Source organism: Passer domesticus, chromosome 4, assembly GCF_036417665.1.
Source record: "Passer domesticus isolate bPasDom1 chromosome 4, bPasDom1.hap1, whole genome shotgun sequence".
Classification (NCBI taxonomy): Eukaryota; Metazoa; Chordata; class Aves; order Passeriformes; family Passeridae; genus Passer; species Passer domesticus.
The window spans coordinates 84110755-84130969 of NC_087477.1; the positions used below are offsets into that span (position 1 = coordinate 84110755).

The 20215-nt window shown below is 45.1% G+C and overlaps 1 protein-coding gene across 5 annotated transcripts in view; it reads right to left on the bottom strand.

The window, feature by feature from the left end:
* ATRN (attractin) overlaps positions 1 to 20215 on the bottom strand; it is a 149785-nt gene that overhangs the window by 65977 nt on the left and 63593 nt on the right. For all 5 annotated transcript variants that reach the window (XM_064419196.1, XM_064419201.1, XM_064419199.1 and 2 more), the window contains exons 12-21: positions 18942 to 19162; positions 17657 to 17778; positions 17004 to 17142; positions 14802 to 14983; positions 12489 to 12705; positions 11127 to 11312; positions 9572 to 9805; positions 8770 to 8907; positions 2719 to 2812; positions 1352 to 1404 (exon numbers count right to left, since the gene is read on the bottom strand). In XM_064419196.1, the coding sequence (XP_064275266.1) occupies positions 1352 to 1404; positions 2719 to 2812; positions 8770 to 8907; positions 9572 to 9805; positions 11127 to 11312; positions 12489 to 12705; positions 14802 to 14983; positions 17004 to 17142; positions 17657 to 17778; positions 18942 to 19162 (1586 nt within the window). The remainder of the gene's footprint in view (positions 1 to 1351; positions 1405 to 2718; positions 2813 to 8769; positions 8908 to 9571; positions 9806 to 11126; positions 11313 to 12488; positions 12706 to 14801; positions 14984 to 17003; positions 17143 to 17656; positions 17779 to 18941; positions 19163 to 20215) is intronic.

Sequence of the window (20215 nt, forward strand, 5' to 3'; positions counted from 1 at the left end):
AGCCCCCAGCCTTGATCTAAATCAATATTCCTACCAATACGCTGTAAAAAACATGCCGAAAGATTTACTTTTCCAGCCTGCAATACCACGGTGATCAAAGGGAATAGCAGAAAAACTCAGTAGCTGTGTAATTCCCACTTCGGAGGGGACAATGGTCCCCCCATTCCAGGTTTCTGCACATCAGCAGATTTTCTGGGAGAGGTGCTACAGAGCAGCTAGTTGGTGCTGAACACAGCAGCCAGGCATGCCAGGAGCAGCCTCTGGTCTGTCTGTCTGTCCCTGCCTGCTCCCGTCTGCCCGGGCTGGTGTAAGCCACAGCCACTTGTGGGGATGCACTCACACAACTCAGTACCCTTCCACTACTGCACACTGCTGTGACTTGTGCATATTCCTGAAGCCATGCAGAGATAGTCCCAGCAATAGTAACCAGGAACTGACACACCAGGGGCTGTTTCTCTCTCCCTGCCTCCCAGTGACCCCTCACTGGACTGACACAAGTCACACAAGCTGCTGGTGTCCATCCAGACACAGCACAAAGAAACAGTCAGAGAATGAAACCAAGCAAGACTGGATCTGAACAGCACAAGGTTTTTCCTGTAAGAGCTGCAAAGTTCTGCCTTTCCCCACTGTTTGCCCATTTAACCATCCCTGCCATTTCAGCAAGGAATTTGGTCATTCTTACACAGAGATGCCATGAGGAGCCAGCAGCGCCCTTGTCTGGCCACACAAACAGCACTCAAATAAGCCAAAACCAGCCAGCTGATCATTTCTGTGCTGGACAAAACCACTACTGGAGACTTTGCGTAATTTAAGATTCCATCTCTCCACGCCTGCCAGGCTGCTGATTGCTAATATTTGCAAACAGAAGCTGGAAAGTTTCCATTAGGTAATCTGAATCTTGGCAAAGGATCTTCTGGAGCTGCATGGGAATCCAACTGCTCATTTCAGAGGAAACGTGGCAATTTTGAAATCCATTCTAACATGGACCAGAATTTAAAATGAGGAGTATTTTGCATTTCTAAAAATTCTAAGGACTCTTTGTTTTTTACCTGTTAGGAATATAGTTTAGAGTGCTCTCCAAAAGACCAGATTTCATCTCAGTCACATGAAAAACACTCAAAACGTTGTTCAAAAGATCCAATCATCACATGGACCTTATCAAGAAAAGTATTTGCATTCTCTTTAAACAACGTATTTGAGAAAAGTGAAGGTTTTTACAGCTATTTTACAGTCCCTTCCTTAATCCCCCATACTTTAAACACATGCTGAGGCAACTGAAACAAGTTTTAAATAAGTAATTTTAAACTTCAAGCACATTTTTATCTCCAAACAAAATCCCAAGGGTACTCACAGTAACACGTTCCTTTAAGTGGATTTCCCTGATATCTGTTTTCTACTTCACACCTAAAAAGAATATACATTTTTTAAATAAATGGATTTTTTTTGCCATTCTACTTATTCCCAGCCACTAAATACCAGAAAACACAACCTGTGCTGAGAGCAGTACACAATTAAAGATGAATGTCTGAGCTAGACTGGGATGATGAAGAAACTCCATGTTCCCTGCAAGTCCAACTCATATGCAGTAAAAGCGCAATATAAAATTCTGGATATTAACATCTGCATCCACTTGGAAGGTATTTATTAGCTCTCCACAATGCATGGAACTGGATTAGCTTAGTCATTTATGGCTATTCCAGGTTCTATCCTATAAATGTTTACTCATGTGAGCAATGCTTTAAAAATAAACCTGGCAATGAAATTATTTGGAATTAAATTATTTCCCCTAACATTACACTAAAAGCATTTCTGTTATGTTACAGAGAAACCTCCAGCAAATTTGTTGCTCTAAAACTGCTCCATTAAACTGCTTGAATGTCAAAGGCTCATTTCAGATATATTTACACTCCCACTGAACAACATCAGAGAGCACGGACGGTGAAATGTACCAATTAAAAAGAAGCTATTGAGGGATAAAGGAAAGCAGAGAGCCCAGAGGAGGCCCCGGAGCTGCTGCAGGGCTGGAGCCCCTCTGCTCTGGAGCCAGCCTGGAGAGCTGGGAATGTTCCCTGGAGAAGGGAAGGCTCCAGGCAGAGCTCAGAGCCCCTGGCAGGGCCTGCAGGGGCTCCAGGAGAGCTGCAGAGGGACTGGGGACAAGGGACAGAGGGACAGGACACAGGGAATGGCTCCCACTGGCCAAGGGGACACTGGGCTGGGATCTTGGCAAGGAATTCCTGGCTGGGAGGGTGGGCAGGGGCTGGGCTGGAATTCCCAGATTGCCTGTGGCTGCCCCTGCATCCCTGGCAGTGCCCAGGCCAGGTTGGACACTGGGGCTGGGAGCAGCCTGGGACAGTGGGAGGAATCCCTGCCATGGCAGGGGCTGGAACAGGATGAGCCCACAGGTCTCTTCCAACCCAAACCATTCTGTGTTTCTATGTATAGTTTGGGGCGTAGGGATTTCTTCACCCATCCCTTCTGCATGATATACCCAGTTGAAATGTTTTTAAAATTGGAATTCTTCAGGAAATCATCCTGTTCACAATATTCCCCAGGGGACCCACGGCTGGCTGCACCCTCAGTGCAGTCAATCAACTGTCAGGAGGAAGAAATGAGCAGAGACATCATAAACACAATCATTAAAAACTGGGGGGGAGGGGGGTGTCTAAGGTGGTACGTGCACAATTTTTTATTGTAAATAAAAAAGGGAAATGAACTTACAGCTGACACTCGTCTCCTTTGATTCCCTTGGTTGTGCAGAAGCATTTCCCTGTGTTTGTGTTGCAGACGGACGCGTGGCCATTGCACTTGCAAGCTGTTGAGCAGAGGGGGAGAAGATGCATCGTTGAGTGAAGAAGAGAAACTAATTCAACAGCAATTAAGTCCTTTAGTTGTCAAACTGAGATACATCAACAATTAATGTGCAGATTAAAACCCATTTGGTTCTCTTTGCTTTCTTTGTGCTACAGAAGGCAGATGAAAATAGAACCGTGAGTCAAAACAGAGCAAGCACAGGCTACCCAGGACTGGTGTTTTGTATGAAATCATCATCAGACTCAGCTTTTTAGCCTCAAAAATTCATTTAGCTTCCTCTCCTATTGTTAGACAGCAGGGGTGATATCATAACTAGGAAGGAAAAGACAATATTTGAAATAATTTTGGGCTTATTAACACATTTCAGCCAAATACACAACTTTTGAGAGAAGAATTGGGAAAATAAAACAAAACCCATGGGACTTCAGGGGCTTTTTCCAGAAATAAATAAACAGGCCTTGAGAAAAATAATGTTTCATCAGTCCTACTGAGGAAATAATGTCATTAACAACAGCATCAGCAGAAAACATCTGGTGATAAGATGATGATGTCCATGCTGGGAGTAGCTGGGGTGCATTCCCCAATATATTTTAGGATAACTTTGTGCTGAATGTCATTGAGTTGTGGTTGAAGCAAACCTGCACAGCCCTGAACTAGGTTCAGGTTTGGGGCATGCCCAAAACAGATAACCTCATACACCTGGGTCTGCTCAAGATCCAACCCAAGGCAGCACGGCGAGGACACACAGGAGATCATCTTCACAAAAATGCTCCTGATGTAAGCTAAATGCTCATATTAACACACTTTGAGACCTTTATTTACAAAGATGTAGAGGAGAAATATTCACAAAAACCCCAAAACCAAACCAACAAGTAAGAACAAAGCCTACACAGCCAGTTGACTTTGACATCTTGTTCACTATCACTGCAAGAACAGATTTAACAACTTCTGGCATGTAGGTGCCATTTAGGAGTCCTTTTGCCAGTGCAGGTGCATCCATCTGGAGCTGTGCACAGCAGAGTGTACAATATAAGGAAAAAACTACACAAAGTAAAGATCCCTTGTTTATGGTCCTTGAGCTTGCTGGGAACAAGATGCTTTAAAGGCCGGAGCCTCCTTGTTAAGAAGACATATTCCTCCTCCTATTAAGCAGCCATGCCAATCAATGTACCAGCAGATTCTTAGACATCAAGTCCCCATCCTGAATATCTCTGCCAGCCTTGGACCTTATTTTAGGAATCCTTTTGATATCTTCCTTCTGTTGGCACATAATGGAAGCTATACTGTATCAGGGACACTTAATTGCACTTCTCAGATGTGGATGAGTGGTTTCCTAGCAGCAACACAGAGCAAAATAGGAAGAAGCAAAAAGGCCTATTGTTGGAACAAGGAGACTGAATGAAAATTCAACAAAGTAATTGTATTCTGTGAAGGAAACACTCTTTTCATTAGTGCCACTTAAAGAAAAATAAGCCTTAGTCCTATTGAGAATGCCTTGTACTTCTTTCCTTATGCTTTGCACAAGGGAAGCAAAGTGAAGTTGGATCAATATTCAATATGAACATACATGAAGTTTCTCCTGATTTTTTAACCTCGAATTGTCTAAAAGCAGACTGCAGCATCTTGAGCAATAACATTAATTTTTCTTTCCTCTCTGCTCTTTATCATATCAAGAAGACTGAACACTCAAATATCTCTTTTTAAAACAACAGAATCTATTCATTTATCCACTTTCCTACAAGCCCGTAACTGCAGATCATTCACTAAATTACTGGAATATGCACAGAGACATCTTCTCATGGCTTTTCAGAGAACTTTAAACTTTGGAAACAAACTATTGATAGAGTGGTCTAGACAAGCTTGCTGGAGTCTACAAAGGACAATTTCCCACTGGAGTCAGAGGATAGAGCAGAAACCCAAAAGCTCTGGAAATGGCTTTTTGACTGTGAAGCCTGATGATGAACCACTTTCCACCTGTTGGTGTTCCTTCTACCTTCTCCACAAACCACGGGTCATGGGCTCAAAGGTGGTCATGGGGGTCCTTACTGCTCTTCCCGTGCTTGTGACAGGCCAGCTTCCCAATGGCAACACCATCACCCACCTGCCCAACCCTGCTCTTCCATGCCACGTGCTTTAGCTGCCCTGCAGGCCCCCATGAGCCCTGGCAGAGGGAATCAGGCAGGTCCATGGCACCAGCAACTAACGGGCCACCAGTGAAGGCTGCATGGATGTGTTCAGAAGTGCTGCCACAGCTGCAATCTGATTTCAGGCATAATAGTGCCTTCCCTTCACTTGCAAATAACTTCCTTATCTTCCACCAGCATATTTTCATGGGAAACTTTAACCAGAAAATTCAGAAAAATCCTGAATGCAGAGAAAGCACCTTGCAGCTATTTTTACATTTGATGTGCTGCATTTCCTGCCCTTCCTGATTAATACTTCTCCACTTGGACACTTCCTAAAAGCAACCTCTGAGGAGTGATTTACCTGCCATTTAGTATTATCTGCCTAGCTCTGCCAACACCAGGGCATATGATGTGATGCAAACAATTTTTTCAGAGAAATAACTGCAGTTTGACAAAATATTTTCAACACAAGTAATATAATCTTGTGTGGGGACTTTTTACAGGGATATGCAGGACTGAAGGCATTGAAATAAAAGAGGGCAGGGTTAGACAGGATATTGGGCAGGAATTGTTCCATGGGAGGGTGGGCAAGCCCTGGCACAGGTGCCCAGAGCAGCTGTGGCTGCCCCTGAATCCCTGGCAGTGCCCACTGGGGAGCCCATTGCGGTTTGGAGCACCCTGGGGCACTGGGAGGTGTCCCTGCCATGGCAGGGGGTGGAACAGAATGGTCTATTAGAGCCTTCCAACCCAAACCATTCCATGATCCCAGGACTCACTAGGCAGTGAGTGTGCAAGCACACAGATGTTTGTGCGTCAGGCTGGAGTGTACAACATTAGTCTGCAACATGGCTGTGACCCTGGGCTCTAAAAACAGAGCAGCATTAAGTATTGCTCACAGATGCACAAAAAGAGTGAAATCAGCATATTATTAATGGGAAAGGATGGAAGAACCAGAGCTGAGAGAAGGGAGAAAATGGGAGCTAGCTCTGCTACCCATCAGCCAATCCTTATCTGAAGAATTCCCCTCTGGAAAGGTTTTCACCAAGCAAAAATGACTAATAGGCAGAAGTCAGCCTGGCTGCATCAGATAGGGTGATTTGCTCTTGCTTTCCCTTTCCCAATCCACCTCAGTTTTTCTGCCCAGGTTCCTGCTTCCCTCATTCTTTCCCCTTCCCAGTAAACAGTGTTAAATCACAGCAAATTAAAAACCTGGGTCCAAAGCACTTGAGAGCAAAGCACTTCTGACATGAGCTACTGGTTCTATCAGATAAGGAATGAACACTGTTCCACAATCACTCTACACATTTTCTAATTTCTTTTTCAGGCATCTGGATGATTTCAGTCTGTCATTCATTATCTCAACAACAAACTATTTTGGGACAATCCTCATGCACAAGAGTCCAAAGGAACTTACTCTCCATTTCCACACGCATGGAAAAGTGACACCTACCAACAGGCACGTTGTGATCCAATGATTAAAACTGAAAGCTCAGGACAGAATTCTGTATTTTCTCAGGCAACTCAGCCTCAATTTGTTCATTAGTTTCAAATAAACTTTAGTGCATTTCAAAGTATCTTCATAAATGAGTTTATGAGTATCAGCAGTATTTCATCTGGCAGATAACGTTGTGAAATCAAGTGTCAGCAATGCACCCCTCAGCTGAACCCCTGTCGCTGTGCTGTGTGTTGGAATTCCATATCCCTTTGCTCTAAGGGAGGCAGCTGTATCCCTGTGAGTGTTTCAGCCCTTCTTCAAATCTGTGCATTGGGAAGTTCTTCATAGCCTCAACCATCACCATCTCCCTCCTCTTGAGGAAACAGGACTCCAGGCTCCAGCTACTGACCCTCATGTTCATCCAAAAGGTCAGCACTACTCCCAAAAAACATCCTAAATAATATCCAAGTATTTTCTACTGGATTGTCACCACATTTGGAAGAAGCAATAAAAAGTCTTCAATGTCCACTCATTAATCACCTCCACTTCATTCTTCCAGGCTGGCCACAAACCACCCATACTTATTTCACAGAAGTACTGACACTGCTCCGAGCAATGTTATTTTTATTCCACCTTTTCCATCACTGTATCTGTCTCATTACACCTCACTATACTCCACTAACATAATCCACTGGGGCCAGTACTGTTTAACATCTCTGCTGGTGACAAGGGCAGTGGGATTGAGGAACCCACAGCGAGTTTGCTGGTGACAACAAACTGGTATGGTCAGCATGCTGCAGGGGAGGGGGGACATCCAGACAGACCTAGACGGCCTCCAAGAGTAACTGGATAGCACACAAGGGGACCTGGACAGACCAGGGACATGGGACTGTGTGAACCTCATGAAGTTACACAAGGCCAAGTGCAAGGTCCTGCATGGAGTTGGAGCAAGCCAGAGCACAAACCCAGGAGGGTGGGGAATGGCTGGAGAGCAGCCCTGGGAGAAGGAGCTGGGGGTGCTGCTGGGGGAGAGCTGGACATGACCCAGGCCAGAGCCCCCCGTGCCTGGGCTGATCCCAGTGTGGGCAGCAGGGATGGGGGGACTGTGGCCCTGTGGCCCTGAGGTGAGAGCCCAGCTGCAGAGCTGCCCCAGCCCTGGGGCCAACAGCAGGAGGACGTGGAGCTGCTGCAGAGAGCCCAGAGGAGGCCCCGGAGCTGCTGCAGGGCTGGAGCCCCTCTGCTCTGGAGCCAGGCTGGAGAGCTGGGAATGTTCCCTGGAGAAGGGAAGGCTCCAGGCAGAGCTCAGAGCCCCTGGCAGGGCCTGCAGGGGCTCCAGGAGAGCTGCAGAGGGACTGGGGACAAGGGACAGAGGGACAGGACACAGGGAATGGCTGCCACTGGCCAAGGGGAGATTGGGCTGGGATCTGGGCAAGGAATTGCTGGCTGGGAGGGTGGGCAGGGGCTGGGCTGGAATTCCCAGAGCAGCTGTGGCTGCCCCTGCATCCCTGGCAGTGCCCAAGGCCAGGCTGGACATTGGGGCTGGGAGCAGCCTGGGACAGTGGGAGGTGTCCCTGCCATGGCAGAGAATTGGAATGAGATGAGTTTTAAGGTCCCTTTGAACCCAAACAACTCCATGACTCTACAATTAAATCTCTTAGGGGCAAGAAGCACCTTCTCTCACATCTGCACCTCTCACAGCTGGTCTCTGGTTTACAGTTGGTCTCCCCATGCCAGTGCACTGAGAAATTCACAGCAGCTCAAAACTGTGCCACAAGGCTGCAGGTCAAAACTCCAAGTCTTCCATGTATATTTGTCAATATTAAATGCACTGGTCTTTCAAGGAAGACTCTTTTCCATGTTGTTAACTGGACCTTGCACAGCTGAAAATGGTTCTTTGTGCCAAAGAGTCCCAAAGCACTTTACAAACTGAAATGCCATTTTAACAGGACTCTCCTAATCCTCAACTGAAATCCAGCCAAGTCCTCAGTGAAAGATGGCAAGCCTTTATGAAGCAGACAATTTTAACTATAAACACAGAACACATTAACCAAATGGAATAGAAGGTGCAACTTAGATAAGCAGAAATTTGTTCAAGACATTTGGATCAACATTGTTTCTTTTAAAAAACAGGATCATCAAATGCTAAAATACAGACATTTTTCACTGTGGTCATTCCAAGTTTAGAAAGGAGGCTATAAACTCATCTTTACATGCAAAGAAAGTAATTCCAGTCAGCAGTTTGAGTGTCTTTGATTTGAAGAAACAAGAACTGAGCCTTGCCCGCAGGAAAGAAAACATGAATTATCAGGATATAATTAGTGTTAGGACAGCCGAGGAACGAGCAGGGAGCGAAAGCCATGGAGGAGCCCAGTGCAGGAGCTCTGGGGCAGTACTTACGCTGGCACGTGCCCCCGTTGGTGGGGTCCCCGTAGTAGCCCGAGATGCAGGTCTCGCAGTGCCTGCCCGTGGTCAGGTTCTCACACTTCTCACAAATGCTCTCGTTCACACACCTGCTGTGCCCGTTACACTGACAGGCTGTGGAAAACAGCAAAACAGGAAAACTCTGAGCACTGGTGCTCAAATACAGCTCACAGAGACCCTCAGGAGGCTGCGCTGTGCAGAGGACAAATGAAACCATTTCATGCACCTTCCTGAGAGGTTCTTGTCTCCTGCTAGCGATACATGGAACCAAAGACTGGTGTATATCAAAACATGGAATTTAGAGCAACACATGGAAAACTGAACTCCAAATCATTTCATGCACATTGGACTGGAAGCTGCTGGTGGGATGGATTTACAAGGAACAGGGACAGGAGTGTTGTTTTTGTGTCAAAAACATTAGTTAAAAATCATCCTAAGCATTATTAACACTTAAAACAATCTTCAAAGGAAGATCTGCATTTCTTTCAAATAGCCTTAAAATAAATAAACAAACAAAAGTGAAAATCTCAGTAAAGATTCATAGGGAAAGGAAAAATTTCTCCCAAGTAATAAATAATAATGTCTTCATACAGCAAACCTGTGCAGCTCAGCTGCTTCACAGCTCCTTCCATCTCCAAGTGTGTAATTCCTACTTATATTCCATGCTCCTCTCCTCCCTCTATTAACAGGAGGGAACACAAGACACCACCTTGGTCTTAGAAACTCTCTCCCCTTGCACTCAGTCGAAACACTGGACAATTAAACACTGCTCGTTTACCTGGACACTGGATAAAGGACCAGTTGTAGCTGTTCTCCACAGGACACATGCTGACGTTGAGGACAGGCTCCAAGCTGTGTTTCCCTGGCGTGGATGGGCTCGGCATCCTGACGGGGCCCCGGTAAGAGCCCTCGAGGCACTTGCCCTTGCCGGTGTTGCTGGGGTCCGTGCACCACCCACAGCCCGGCTGCTCCAGGCACTGAGCACACGTGCAGTAGCCTGAGCAGTTTTCAGCTGCAAAACAACCAACCAAGATACAACATTCTGGAATAATTAACTGTCTCAAACACAGGCAACAGAAAATGCAGAATGTATTCTATAACTATATTTTTATCTCACCAATATATTTATCTCATCAAATCTAGAAATATTTATTCTGATATTCACAGCAACATGTTCATTCCTATCAGCATATTTATTCCAGAATCTAAGACAACTATTAATGAAGGTTCCAATAGTCAATGAGTTACAAAACAGCAGAACACAGACAGAGGTTTTTCGAACCATTACACGCCACCTTCTAACACCGGAGGTTAATGTTCCCTCTACAAAACATCTCTGATTTATTTAAAATAGATTGAATGATCAAATGAGCCATCTGGAAGCAAAGGCTAAAAACCAGCCAGTTTAGTCACTTGGAGCCTCTTCCCACCACATTTCAGTATCACATGCTATTATTTCAAGTATTTATCTGAGGCAAAAAGCATAGAATACAAATAAGAGAAGAAAATTCTACCCTTTAGCCCCTCCTTTCTCTAATGGGATTGGATTTTAGGAGTGACAAATTCTTTACATACAAAAAGTTTTTCTATTTCTTTCCCCAGACCATCTTGAAAAATATTTTCTGGATTCTTACTGTTGCAAGATAAGCAGACTTTCTATTTTGATGTTTAAATAGACAATATTTGCCTTCAAAAAGAAAAAAAAAGTTTGTTTTCCATTATTTTAGCTTACTCATCTCCTGCCTGATGTTTCCTCCAACTTTTGACCTCTGGCAATATGGGAAGTTCATACTTTCATGTTCCTTAAATTAATTTTCTTCATTTCTTATTTTGCAACATTTTGAGCTACTTATGATGCCCCTGCTCACACCCAGCTCCTAAAGAATTCAACATCAATAAAATAATTTCTACACCTTCATTTGTTTTAAGTTTCTAGGCCTTTTTACCCCAGTTTGAAAGGAAAACACACTATTCCAAAGAGCGATAAAGCTTTTGCAGTTTGCTCTCATCTACCTAAAAGGGGCAAAAACGCAAATAATTTCTTTAAAATGAGGCAGGAATTCCTACTACAGTCTGTAAGTAGACAATACTTCAGAATAAAACACTTGTGTAAACCCTAACTTGGATTTGATAATCAGGCAACCGCAGAAAGCTTTGGGCTGGAAAGAGGCCGTGCTGCTCCATGCCCTGTCATGGGCAGGAGCCTCCCGCTGGACCAGGGTGTTCCAAGGCCCATCCAGCCTGGCCTCGTTCCTTCCATCCCGGGGCTGTCCAGCACACCCCACAGGCTCTCCAGGGCCTGTCCCCAGCCCGAGCCCAGCGCGGTCACTCACGGGGACAGCTGCTCATGGTGTACCACTCCATGCACTGCCCGTAGGGGAAGGAGGCCACGTAGGCGTTGGAGTCCACGCACTGCTGCATGTTGCTGCACCACATGCACTCGGAGCTGCCGCTGGTGCACTCGGCGCAGGCGGTGCGCAGCGCGCACGGCGTGCGGCACTGCTTGGCGCTGTGGTTGGCTGTGGGAGGACAACATCAGCTCTGTGCCAGGAACAACCGTGCCACGCTGTTGCTGGGAACGGGCCGCGAGGACCATCCCATGCCATCCCATCCCAGCCCAGCCCATCCTGTCCCATCCCAGCCCAGCCCGTCCCATCCCAGCCCAGCCCGTCCCAGCCCTCCCACTGCTCCAGCCCGCTCCAGCCCCAGTGTCCAGCATGGCCCTGGGCACTGCCAAGGATGCAGGAGCAGCCACAGCTGCTCTGGGCATGGAACAGTGGTCTCTTTTTCTCTGCAGTTCTGCTGATGCATTCCTTAGTCACCCTCCCCAGCAAAGTGCAGGGTAGAGCCCTGCTTTACATGAGCACCCAGGCACATGCTTTAAGTCATTTGATCAGTTCTAGACATCAGTCAAGCACCAAACTAACTCAGCAGTTTGTAGTCTGAGCCAATGCTTTAAGTTTTGCTTCAAGTGACTGTTCTCAGACCATAAAAGCCAGCACAAATCTTAAACCCAAGTGCTGCAAGTGAAAATATATGGAATTTTGAGTTCAGGTTCCACATTCAGGATTTGCATCCTGCTCTTCTGCAAAGAATGATTTCAATTGGTGCAGTGTACTTAAAATTTCTTTTTAATCAACCAACTTCCCTAATACTTAAAGAGGCACTAATTGGTATTCAGAAATGATCAGCTACAATGGAGAATTAACAGACCAAGCCATCTGAAAAGATATGCAGTTTCAATAAAGCTGGAAGACTTTTCCCAAAAGCAAATAGCTTGTTTTTTTCAAAGTTCTTGTATCTCCAAAGTGTCTTGGCCAATTAATTTCAAACTTTGATAAAATCCTCCTCTGGCTACATAGCAGGGGAGGGGGGAAAGGGGAATTCAATCAGAAAGTTACTATTAATTTTTTATTTCTTTGAAACAGGAGAATGCTCCATACCATAATTACCCTAAATGTCACATGTAGGTATGCAATTAAGAAAAAAATAATTAAAATAACGTACTTCAAATATTTTACAGTTAATGTTGAGCTATTTTTAAAATTTCTATTTCCTGAATAAAATACGTGTAAAACACACTTGTTCAGAAGTATTTTTCTTGACAAAGTCATGATGTAACTGGTTTAAAATGTAATAAACCGCATTCTCTTTACCTTCTAGGAAATATAGATCAACCAGACAGCTGCTTTTACCTGGCCTTTCACACACAGTGCCGTTGACCTCGTTGATACAAGTTGCTGCCTTCAGTCCCTGTTGGGAAGGCTCAGCTAAATAACCACAAAATCCAGCATCACTGGGTTCATCAGGCAGCCACTGGATGAGGGTGTTGGTGAAGGGAGACATGTCTTCCCAGCACCAATAGGACACATTGATTTTCCTCAGTCCAACCCATGGAGTCAAAGTTTTGGGCTAGAAATAAAGGAGCAGGTCAAATCTAAATTAGTGTTGCTGGCTACAAACTTCATAATATAAAGATCCTATGAGACAACTATTTCTAGTGGCAATTTATTTTTTGGCACACTTTCATTTTGGGGAGGAGCATTTGTGCTCTGGTGGTATAACGTGGTTTTACTGCTAAAAGAAGTAAACATCACCTACTTCAAATTGATTTTATGCACTTTTATACCCTAGAGCTGCAGCTTCCAATAGCAACAGGGTTACAAAGCATATCATGCTAACACCAACATATTTTCTTGTTATTACTACACATCTACATAAGAGTTTACTTGAAAAAGGAGCAACTGCAAAGCAGAGCCTCCCCCAGCACAGCCACCAGTGATCCAAGCCCCAGTGTCCAACCTGGCCTCGGGCACTGCCAGGGATCCAGGGGCAGCCACAGCCAATCTGGGCACCCTGTGCCAGGGCCTGCCTACCTCACCAGGGAACAATTCCTAATTCCCAAGATCCCATCCAGCCCTGTCCCCTGGCAGTGGCAGCCATTCCCTGTGTCCTGTCCCTCTGTCCCTTGTCCCCAGTCCCTCTGCAGCTCTCCTGGAGCCCCTGCAGGCCCTGCCAGGGGCTCTGAGCTCTGCCTGGAGCCTTCCCTTCTCCAGGGAACATTCCCAGCTCTCCAGCCTGGCTCCAGAGCAGAGGGGCTCCAGCCCTGCAGCAGCTCCGGGGCCTCCTCTGGGCTCTCTGCAGCAGCTCCACGTCCTCCTGCTGCTGGCCCCAGGGCTGGGGCAGCTCTGCAGCTGGGCTCTCACCTCAGGGCCACAGGGACATTCTGGGTCCCCCCTCCCCTGCTGCCCACGCTGGGGTCAGCTCAGGATACACTTTCCCACCTCATACAGATTCTATCCTAATATCCATTAAAACAGGCTCCTAGTCTCTTAGGCTCACTTTTCAAAGGACCCTGTAGATGGAAACAGAACCCTGTAAATTAGCAATTCTTTTTTACACAGTGTAAAGATTTAAACACTATGAGAGAAGGGTTACTATGTGTGTTTAGGAATTTACTCTACACTCAGCTACTGGATATCCAGAAACACCTGGAGCTGTCAAAATCATGTAGTTTTTACAGTAACCCAAGCTTGGCTTCCTCATTTTACAAAAGACTTAATGAACAATCTTGCTTAAACTGCATCCTACCTTTCCTTGGCTAAATTGACTCCCCTCTAAAACACTGTAATTGTTGAAACTCCACTTTCAAATTACAAAGGGAATCAAGGCAGGGAACGTTCTTGTTTTAACAGAGGAATATTTCTCTTAAGTACTGAATCATGTTCTCTCTTGAAAAAAAGCAATCCTATTGCCTCCAACCTCATTTTTCCTAGAGAAAATGCTTTCCACAGTGGTCTCTGGGACCCAGGAGTTGTTATTCTGATGTGCCATCAGGCCACAGCAGCTTTCCAGGCTAATCTAGAATTTTAGAAGAGATGCACAGCATCAATCTTTGTTAGGGCTGTAGCACCACCTACACAACCTGCCCTGAACATCTCCCTTCTTCTCCCAGGGACTGGAAAAAAATATGTATTCATTTCACTGATGCATGAAGAGGGAAAAATTCCAACTCACTTCTCCCTGGGCCTGACAGAAAAGCACCTGCCACTAAATGACACCCAAATAATGCCCAATAAGCAAGCAGCTCTGTGGAATGAGAAGGTGACATTTTAAACAGCTGCTTTTCTGAGTGGAGTAAATAACTCAACACTTTACATTAAACACCTCCAGTGCCCCAAAGGGGCTTTTATTTACAAAATACTGTGCACAGGTCACCAGAAGGCTCCTGCTGCAGTCTGGTATTCCACCCGGGAAATGCGGGTGTGATTCCAGCACAGAAAGTGATCTCTCTAAGACACTGTGTATATTTATGTTTATCCTTTCCATTTACATTCTCTATAATTGCAGCTCAGAAGCACTCAGAGGGTACACTGAATTTCAAAAGAAAATCAGTTGGTTTTGGTTAAGAGGCATTTCCATTGTATACAGAGCACACAATGCTCCAGCAAGGACTTCTGCACAGCCACAGCTTTATTACGCAAGGGACAGACAAGAGAAGTACTCACTGAAGACTGAATCTTCTGCAGCTCCTTCAGAACAAATTCCACCTTTTTCTGGGTGGTGAGAGAAGCCAGTAAAGCACCATTGGACCTACAGGACAGTTTGGCATGATCGTAGTTCTCCTTGGCGTTGGTGATCTTCAGGCAGGAGTTGCCAACCAAATGCCAGTTTGTTCCACAGATATTTTCTGGGGGGTGAGGAAGGGAAAGAAAACCAGAGATGCAGGTGATCTTCCCAACAATCAAGGCGGCGAAACAACCATTGAAAAACATGATCCCAGGTGGGAAAGGGGCCAGTGGCCCCTGGGATGTGCCAGCTCTGGGGTGGCAGCAGGGCCAGGGCAGTGCCCGTCCCTGTGCTGGCACTGCCGGGGCACCTCCAGTGCTGGGGAAGGGCTGGAGAGCCCTGGAGGGGCTGGAGCGTGGCTAGGGCTGGGAACAGAGCTGGGAAGGGGCTGCAGAATCCCTGAGGGAGCTGGGAAGGGGCTGCAGAATCCCTGAGGGAGCTGGGAAGGGGCTGCAGAATCCCTGAGGGAGCTGGGAAGGGGCTGCAGAATCCCTGAGGGAGCTGGGAAGGGGCTCAGCCTGGAGCAAAGGAGGCTCAGGGGGCCCTTGTGGCTCTGCACAGCTCCTGACAGGAGGGGACAGCCCGGGGGGTCGGGCTCTGCTCCCCGGGAGGAGGGGAAATGCCCTTAAGTTGTGCCAGGAGAGGTTTAGGTCGCGTAATAGGAAAAATTTCTTCCCTGAAGCCTGAAGGTGTTGCCAAGCATTGGAAGGAGCTGCCCAGGTCAGTGGTGAAGTCCCCACCCCTGGAAGTGTTCAGAAAATGAGCAGACATGGCCCTTAGTGCTGTGGCTTAGGGCCATGGTGAGGCTGGGACAGAGGTTAATGATGATGATCTTGGAGCTATTTTCCAGGCTTAATGATGCTATGAACCCTGCCACTAAGAAATACCCACAGCCCCATCCCAAGCCAGTATGACCTAGAGGTGTGCTGAGAAGTGTTGATACATAACAATATTGGAGGAGCAGGAAATCTGTTCAGGGGAGCTGAAGTCTGACATCAGCATTTGTACATAATCAAAGCGCTTATTACAACGTTGAACAATAAAATTGTTGCAGGAGAAAGAGGGAAAAAACCCCAAATTTAAATGTTGATGTCTTGAAGCCACCTACTCACCCACAGTTGTCAGGGGACCTTTTGGCAGGAGAAGGTTGTTGTGCTAATCCTGTCCACAGCACCAACTTCCAGGATTAATCCCTACTTCAACTGGAGCACAACCCCACTACTGAAGAACTCCTTACACTTTGTGATTAATTATTTCCCTTACAGAAAAAACCCTGATGTGCACTTCCAATGTGAATTCAGACTTACAGATGGAAAAGCTCTCAGGTGTCAGTTTTTCAGATGAGCTTTTTACACATATGATCAGATCACCCCCTTTTCCACAGCAAATAAAACAGACCAACCTCTTTATCTATCACACTAAAAGATGGGTTTTTTTCATTTTCATTGCTGTTGTTCAAAGTCTCCTCAATTTTAAACTGTTGCAGACTGGCAAGCACCAGAGCTGGACATGTCCAGACCTCCCCGTTCCTAGGGGAAGGCCTTCCCTGTCCACTAGAATGTCCTGTCTAATGGGTTTTCTCCCCTTTCTCTCTATTTTATCACCTACAAATGTTAATCACTGAAAATCCTGTATTTCTCTCCCAGTCACTGGGATTAAAAACAAATTACTGCAAGAGAACCAATAACCAACTCCTGTGAGCTCCACTGGAAACACTCTAATAGGAGAATTCTCCTTAAACACTTCAGGTCTTACTTGCCTCATTGGTCCAGTATGTGCCATAATGGTTTTGCACAATTTTAGTTCCCAAATTAAATAGCATGCATTATTAAATCTAATATCTCGCAGAAGCCTATTATCAACAGCTTTTATCAAATGAAAAGGGAGAGATGACATACAGCCTAATAATTACACAAGTGATCATAGTCCTCTTCAGACAACTGGGAATGAAAAATATTCCAGCAGACTTGCTGGATTTACTACAAATTAAATTTCATACCAAAGCTGTTATGATTAAACAACACTATTTGCTCCATCTTAACACTAAAAACACAGATTTGGGGTTAAAGCCAACAAAAATTTTTAAAAACTTGCAACAACTTTTGGAGTGGGTGAATTTGGTTTATGCCACCAGTACCTACCTGGCAAAGCAATGCACTCCTGATTCCTAGGTTCCCACTGACAGTTTTGATCCATGGCACAGCTTTTACAACTTGTCTTTTTGTTACAGTAATAGGCAGGATTATCCTTAGGACAATTGTCATAGAGAGTAACAGGAACCTAAAATAAACAGCACAGTTGAGACTTTTTCTGATATCCAGCCATGTGGGTTTATAACAGCCATGACTACAACACTAAATATCACAGTCCAGCTCCACAAAGCAATTTATGTATCCAAAAGCTGTGGAACTGGGTACAGCCTGGACTGGTTAGCCAAGATATTCCCCCAAAGCACCACCTGACATGTTTTCTGTACTAAAACTTTTACAAGAGGGCTATTTTGTTTTTTCTAGGGAAAGCCTATTGATATCAAACTCAAAATGTGATTAATGAATAATCACACCACAGTGAAAGCTCCACCTCTTCACCTGCCCACACCCATCCTCATAAATTCATTGTAAAACACCATGCAAAACCCTTGGATCAAACTGAAAAAATCCAAACATGTAGCACTTTTGAGCTAGATATGCACTGGGAATAACAAAACAGGGATCATGACACTGACAGATGGAAACATGGACATTTGCTATTCCAAAGGGTAAATTTAAACTAGGGAAGTGTTAAGAGCCATTACCTGTTCCTCTGTGCAGTTGTTGTGTGCTGGGATACACTGGTCAGAACACCACTGACAGCTGTTTGTGTTGGCTGTGCAGCTGTAGCAGTCTGTAATCTGATCACATTTTTCACTGTCTACAGCTATTAAAGAAAAAAACCTGCATGACCAAAAACAGGCATTTCCTGACAGAGCTCTAAGAACTTGATTATTTACAGCAAAAGACACAACCAAATAGCAGTGCCTGTAGATTTTCTGTTAGCAACTAAAATCAGGTACTTTCTTGTGTTTGAACTGATAGAAAATTGCTTTTATTTACAGCAGCAATCATTTTTAGTGCCCAAGGAGCCCTAAAACACACCACCAGAAAATAATGCACCAAGACATGGAAGCACATGAACTAAGACATGTTAATGCCCAGGGAAATGATGCCAGAGGATATCCATAGGGACAGCGGCCATCCCCCAGCACAGGCCCCTCCATCCTGCAAGCCTGGCTTCCAAGTGGAGCATTTTTATGTGAAGCTTGAACTTTTAATTCATCTTTCCAATTATTTATTGCCTGTGTTTTGTGAAAATTTACTGTGCATTGGGAGCCCAGCAAGGCAATGTCCCCTTACATCAGTTTCTATTAAATAATTAAAGGCTGTATATCTGTTACAGAATCAAGGGCTGTATAATGAATGTATCAGGATAAAGTTGTTTAAAATCATCCTAAGGGGAAACACAGGAATCAAACCTTAAAACATGAATTCATTTTATCTGCCTCTATACATAGAATCATAGAATCCCAGAATGGTCTGGGTTGGAAGGGACCTTAAAGATCATCTGGTACCAACCTCCTGCCAAAAAAACAAAGTAACTTTTCCTAAAGCAGTATTCCTGCTGTCTCTTTTGAAGAGAACAGGATAACTTCACCAGATCCAGATGCCCTTCCTTGCCCTGTGTTGCTCTTAAGCCAATTCTTGGCTCTCACAAGGTCAGTTCTGGGAGCAAACATTTACAGAATGATGGTCCAGGCCTGGTCCCTGGATAGGGATGCTTGTTAGGGATAGAAAAGTAAGTCCAAGAAGCAGGGTAGGAAAAAGATCTCATGAACAAGCAGCTTCAGGAGCAGGAAATAGAAACACATCTCCATGATCCTTGGCCAGAAGAAGGACTCCCAGGACACATGGAAGGCCAGCCACAGTCCCCCGTGTAAAACCTGACCTTGGAATGGCACACAATGGAGGCACACAGGAGGAATTTGGAAGGAGAAAAATCCTGCACACCTTTCAGAAAAGGAAACAGAAAGAGGAGACACATACCTGGCTTGGGAGGACAGTCTTCCAAGACCTTTTGCTGCTGGTCCAGTGTTGCATTTTCCCAGGGGATGCAGCGGGGAGGCTGGGGAGCCCACACACATCTGACACCGGGGCCAGCCCCCAGGCAGGACGTCTTGTTGCCAAAAGCCTCACATCTCTCAGGTGTGAACTTCAGGATGTCACTCAGGAGGAGGCTGTTGAAGCCTCCAAACACATACATGGTGCTGGACAACATGGAAGCAAAGAGAGAAAAACAGCTGTTTTCATGGACAGAGAACTGCTCCAGTAAATGGGATTTAAGGTCTGAGAGAAGTGTTTTATTACATGCCAGCATATATAAATCCAAATAAATAGCTCTTGGTTAAGGGAGGTACTAAAGAAAAGGTCAGACAAATTTCACTGTTTCAGAGAAGCCAGCGAGACTCAAAGTCAAAGCTATTCAAGGTCATCAACCAATCTTCCCCTCCTGCCAAAACTTTGAGGGGACCTGATCAATATGATTATACATAAAATGCTGTAAAAATGTGGGATCCTCCTGTAATCAACACTGGCAAGACATGGAGTAAGGCTAAAAATTGGGGAGATGGTACCATAGCATTAAATCAGAGTTCAGAAACTGTGACAAAACAATTTGTTGCTGTCACTCTCTCTGCTCCTCTGTAAGAAAACCACACTTTGCATGGCTGGCAACAACTGAGCAGAGTAATTGTGTCAACTAAAAAACAACCCCCAAACAAATAATATTTTGTATGGAGAGGAGTGGGGGATTTCAAATCTCCTTCAGTATCCCAGCTGCACCAAACAAAACATTAAATTTTAACAGTTACACAAAAATGTCACACAAAAATTCTCTGTGCATCTGTGTCTGTCAATGCACCTTTAAAAATACGGTGAAGAAGGGCCAAGGCAGCTGAAAAGAGAAGTTCTGGTTGAATCATAAGTATTTTTATTATGATTTTCATTCTATTTTAGAATCCCTATGAAATAAATTTCTCAAACTTGGTTGCACTGATCTAGTAACAGCTGTTCATCTGGAAGCAGGGATATCACTACAGTCTGTAAGGGGAGATTTTGGCTGAAAATCTCACCTTACAGACTGTAGTGATATGCCTGACTTAGTTAAGCCTAAAATTTCACCCAAATACTGAACATCATGTGCCTGGGGAAGAGCAGCCTCATAGGATAAGGTGGGTAAAGTGAAACATGGACAAATTTTAAAAAGCATGAGGGAAATTCAGATTTGGAAATAAATGTTGTCAGTGCAGCTAAGAAAGAAG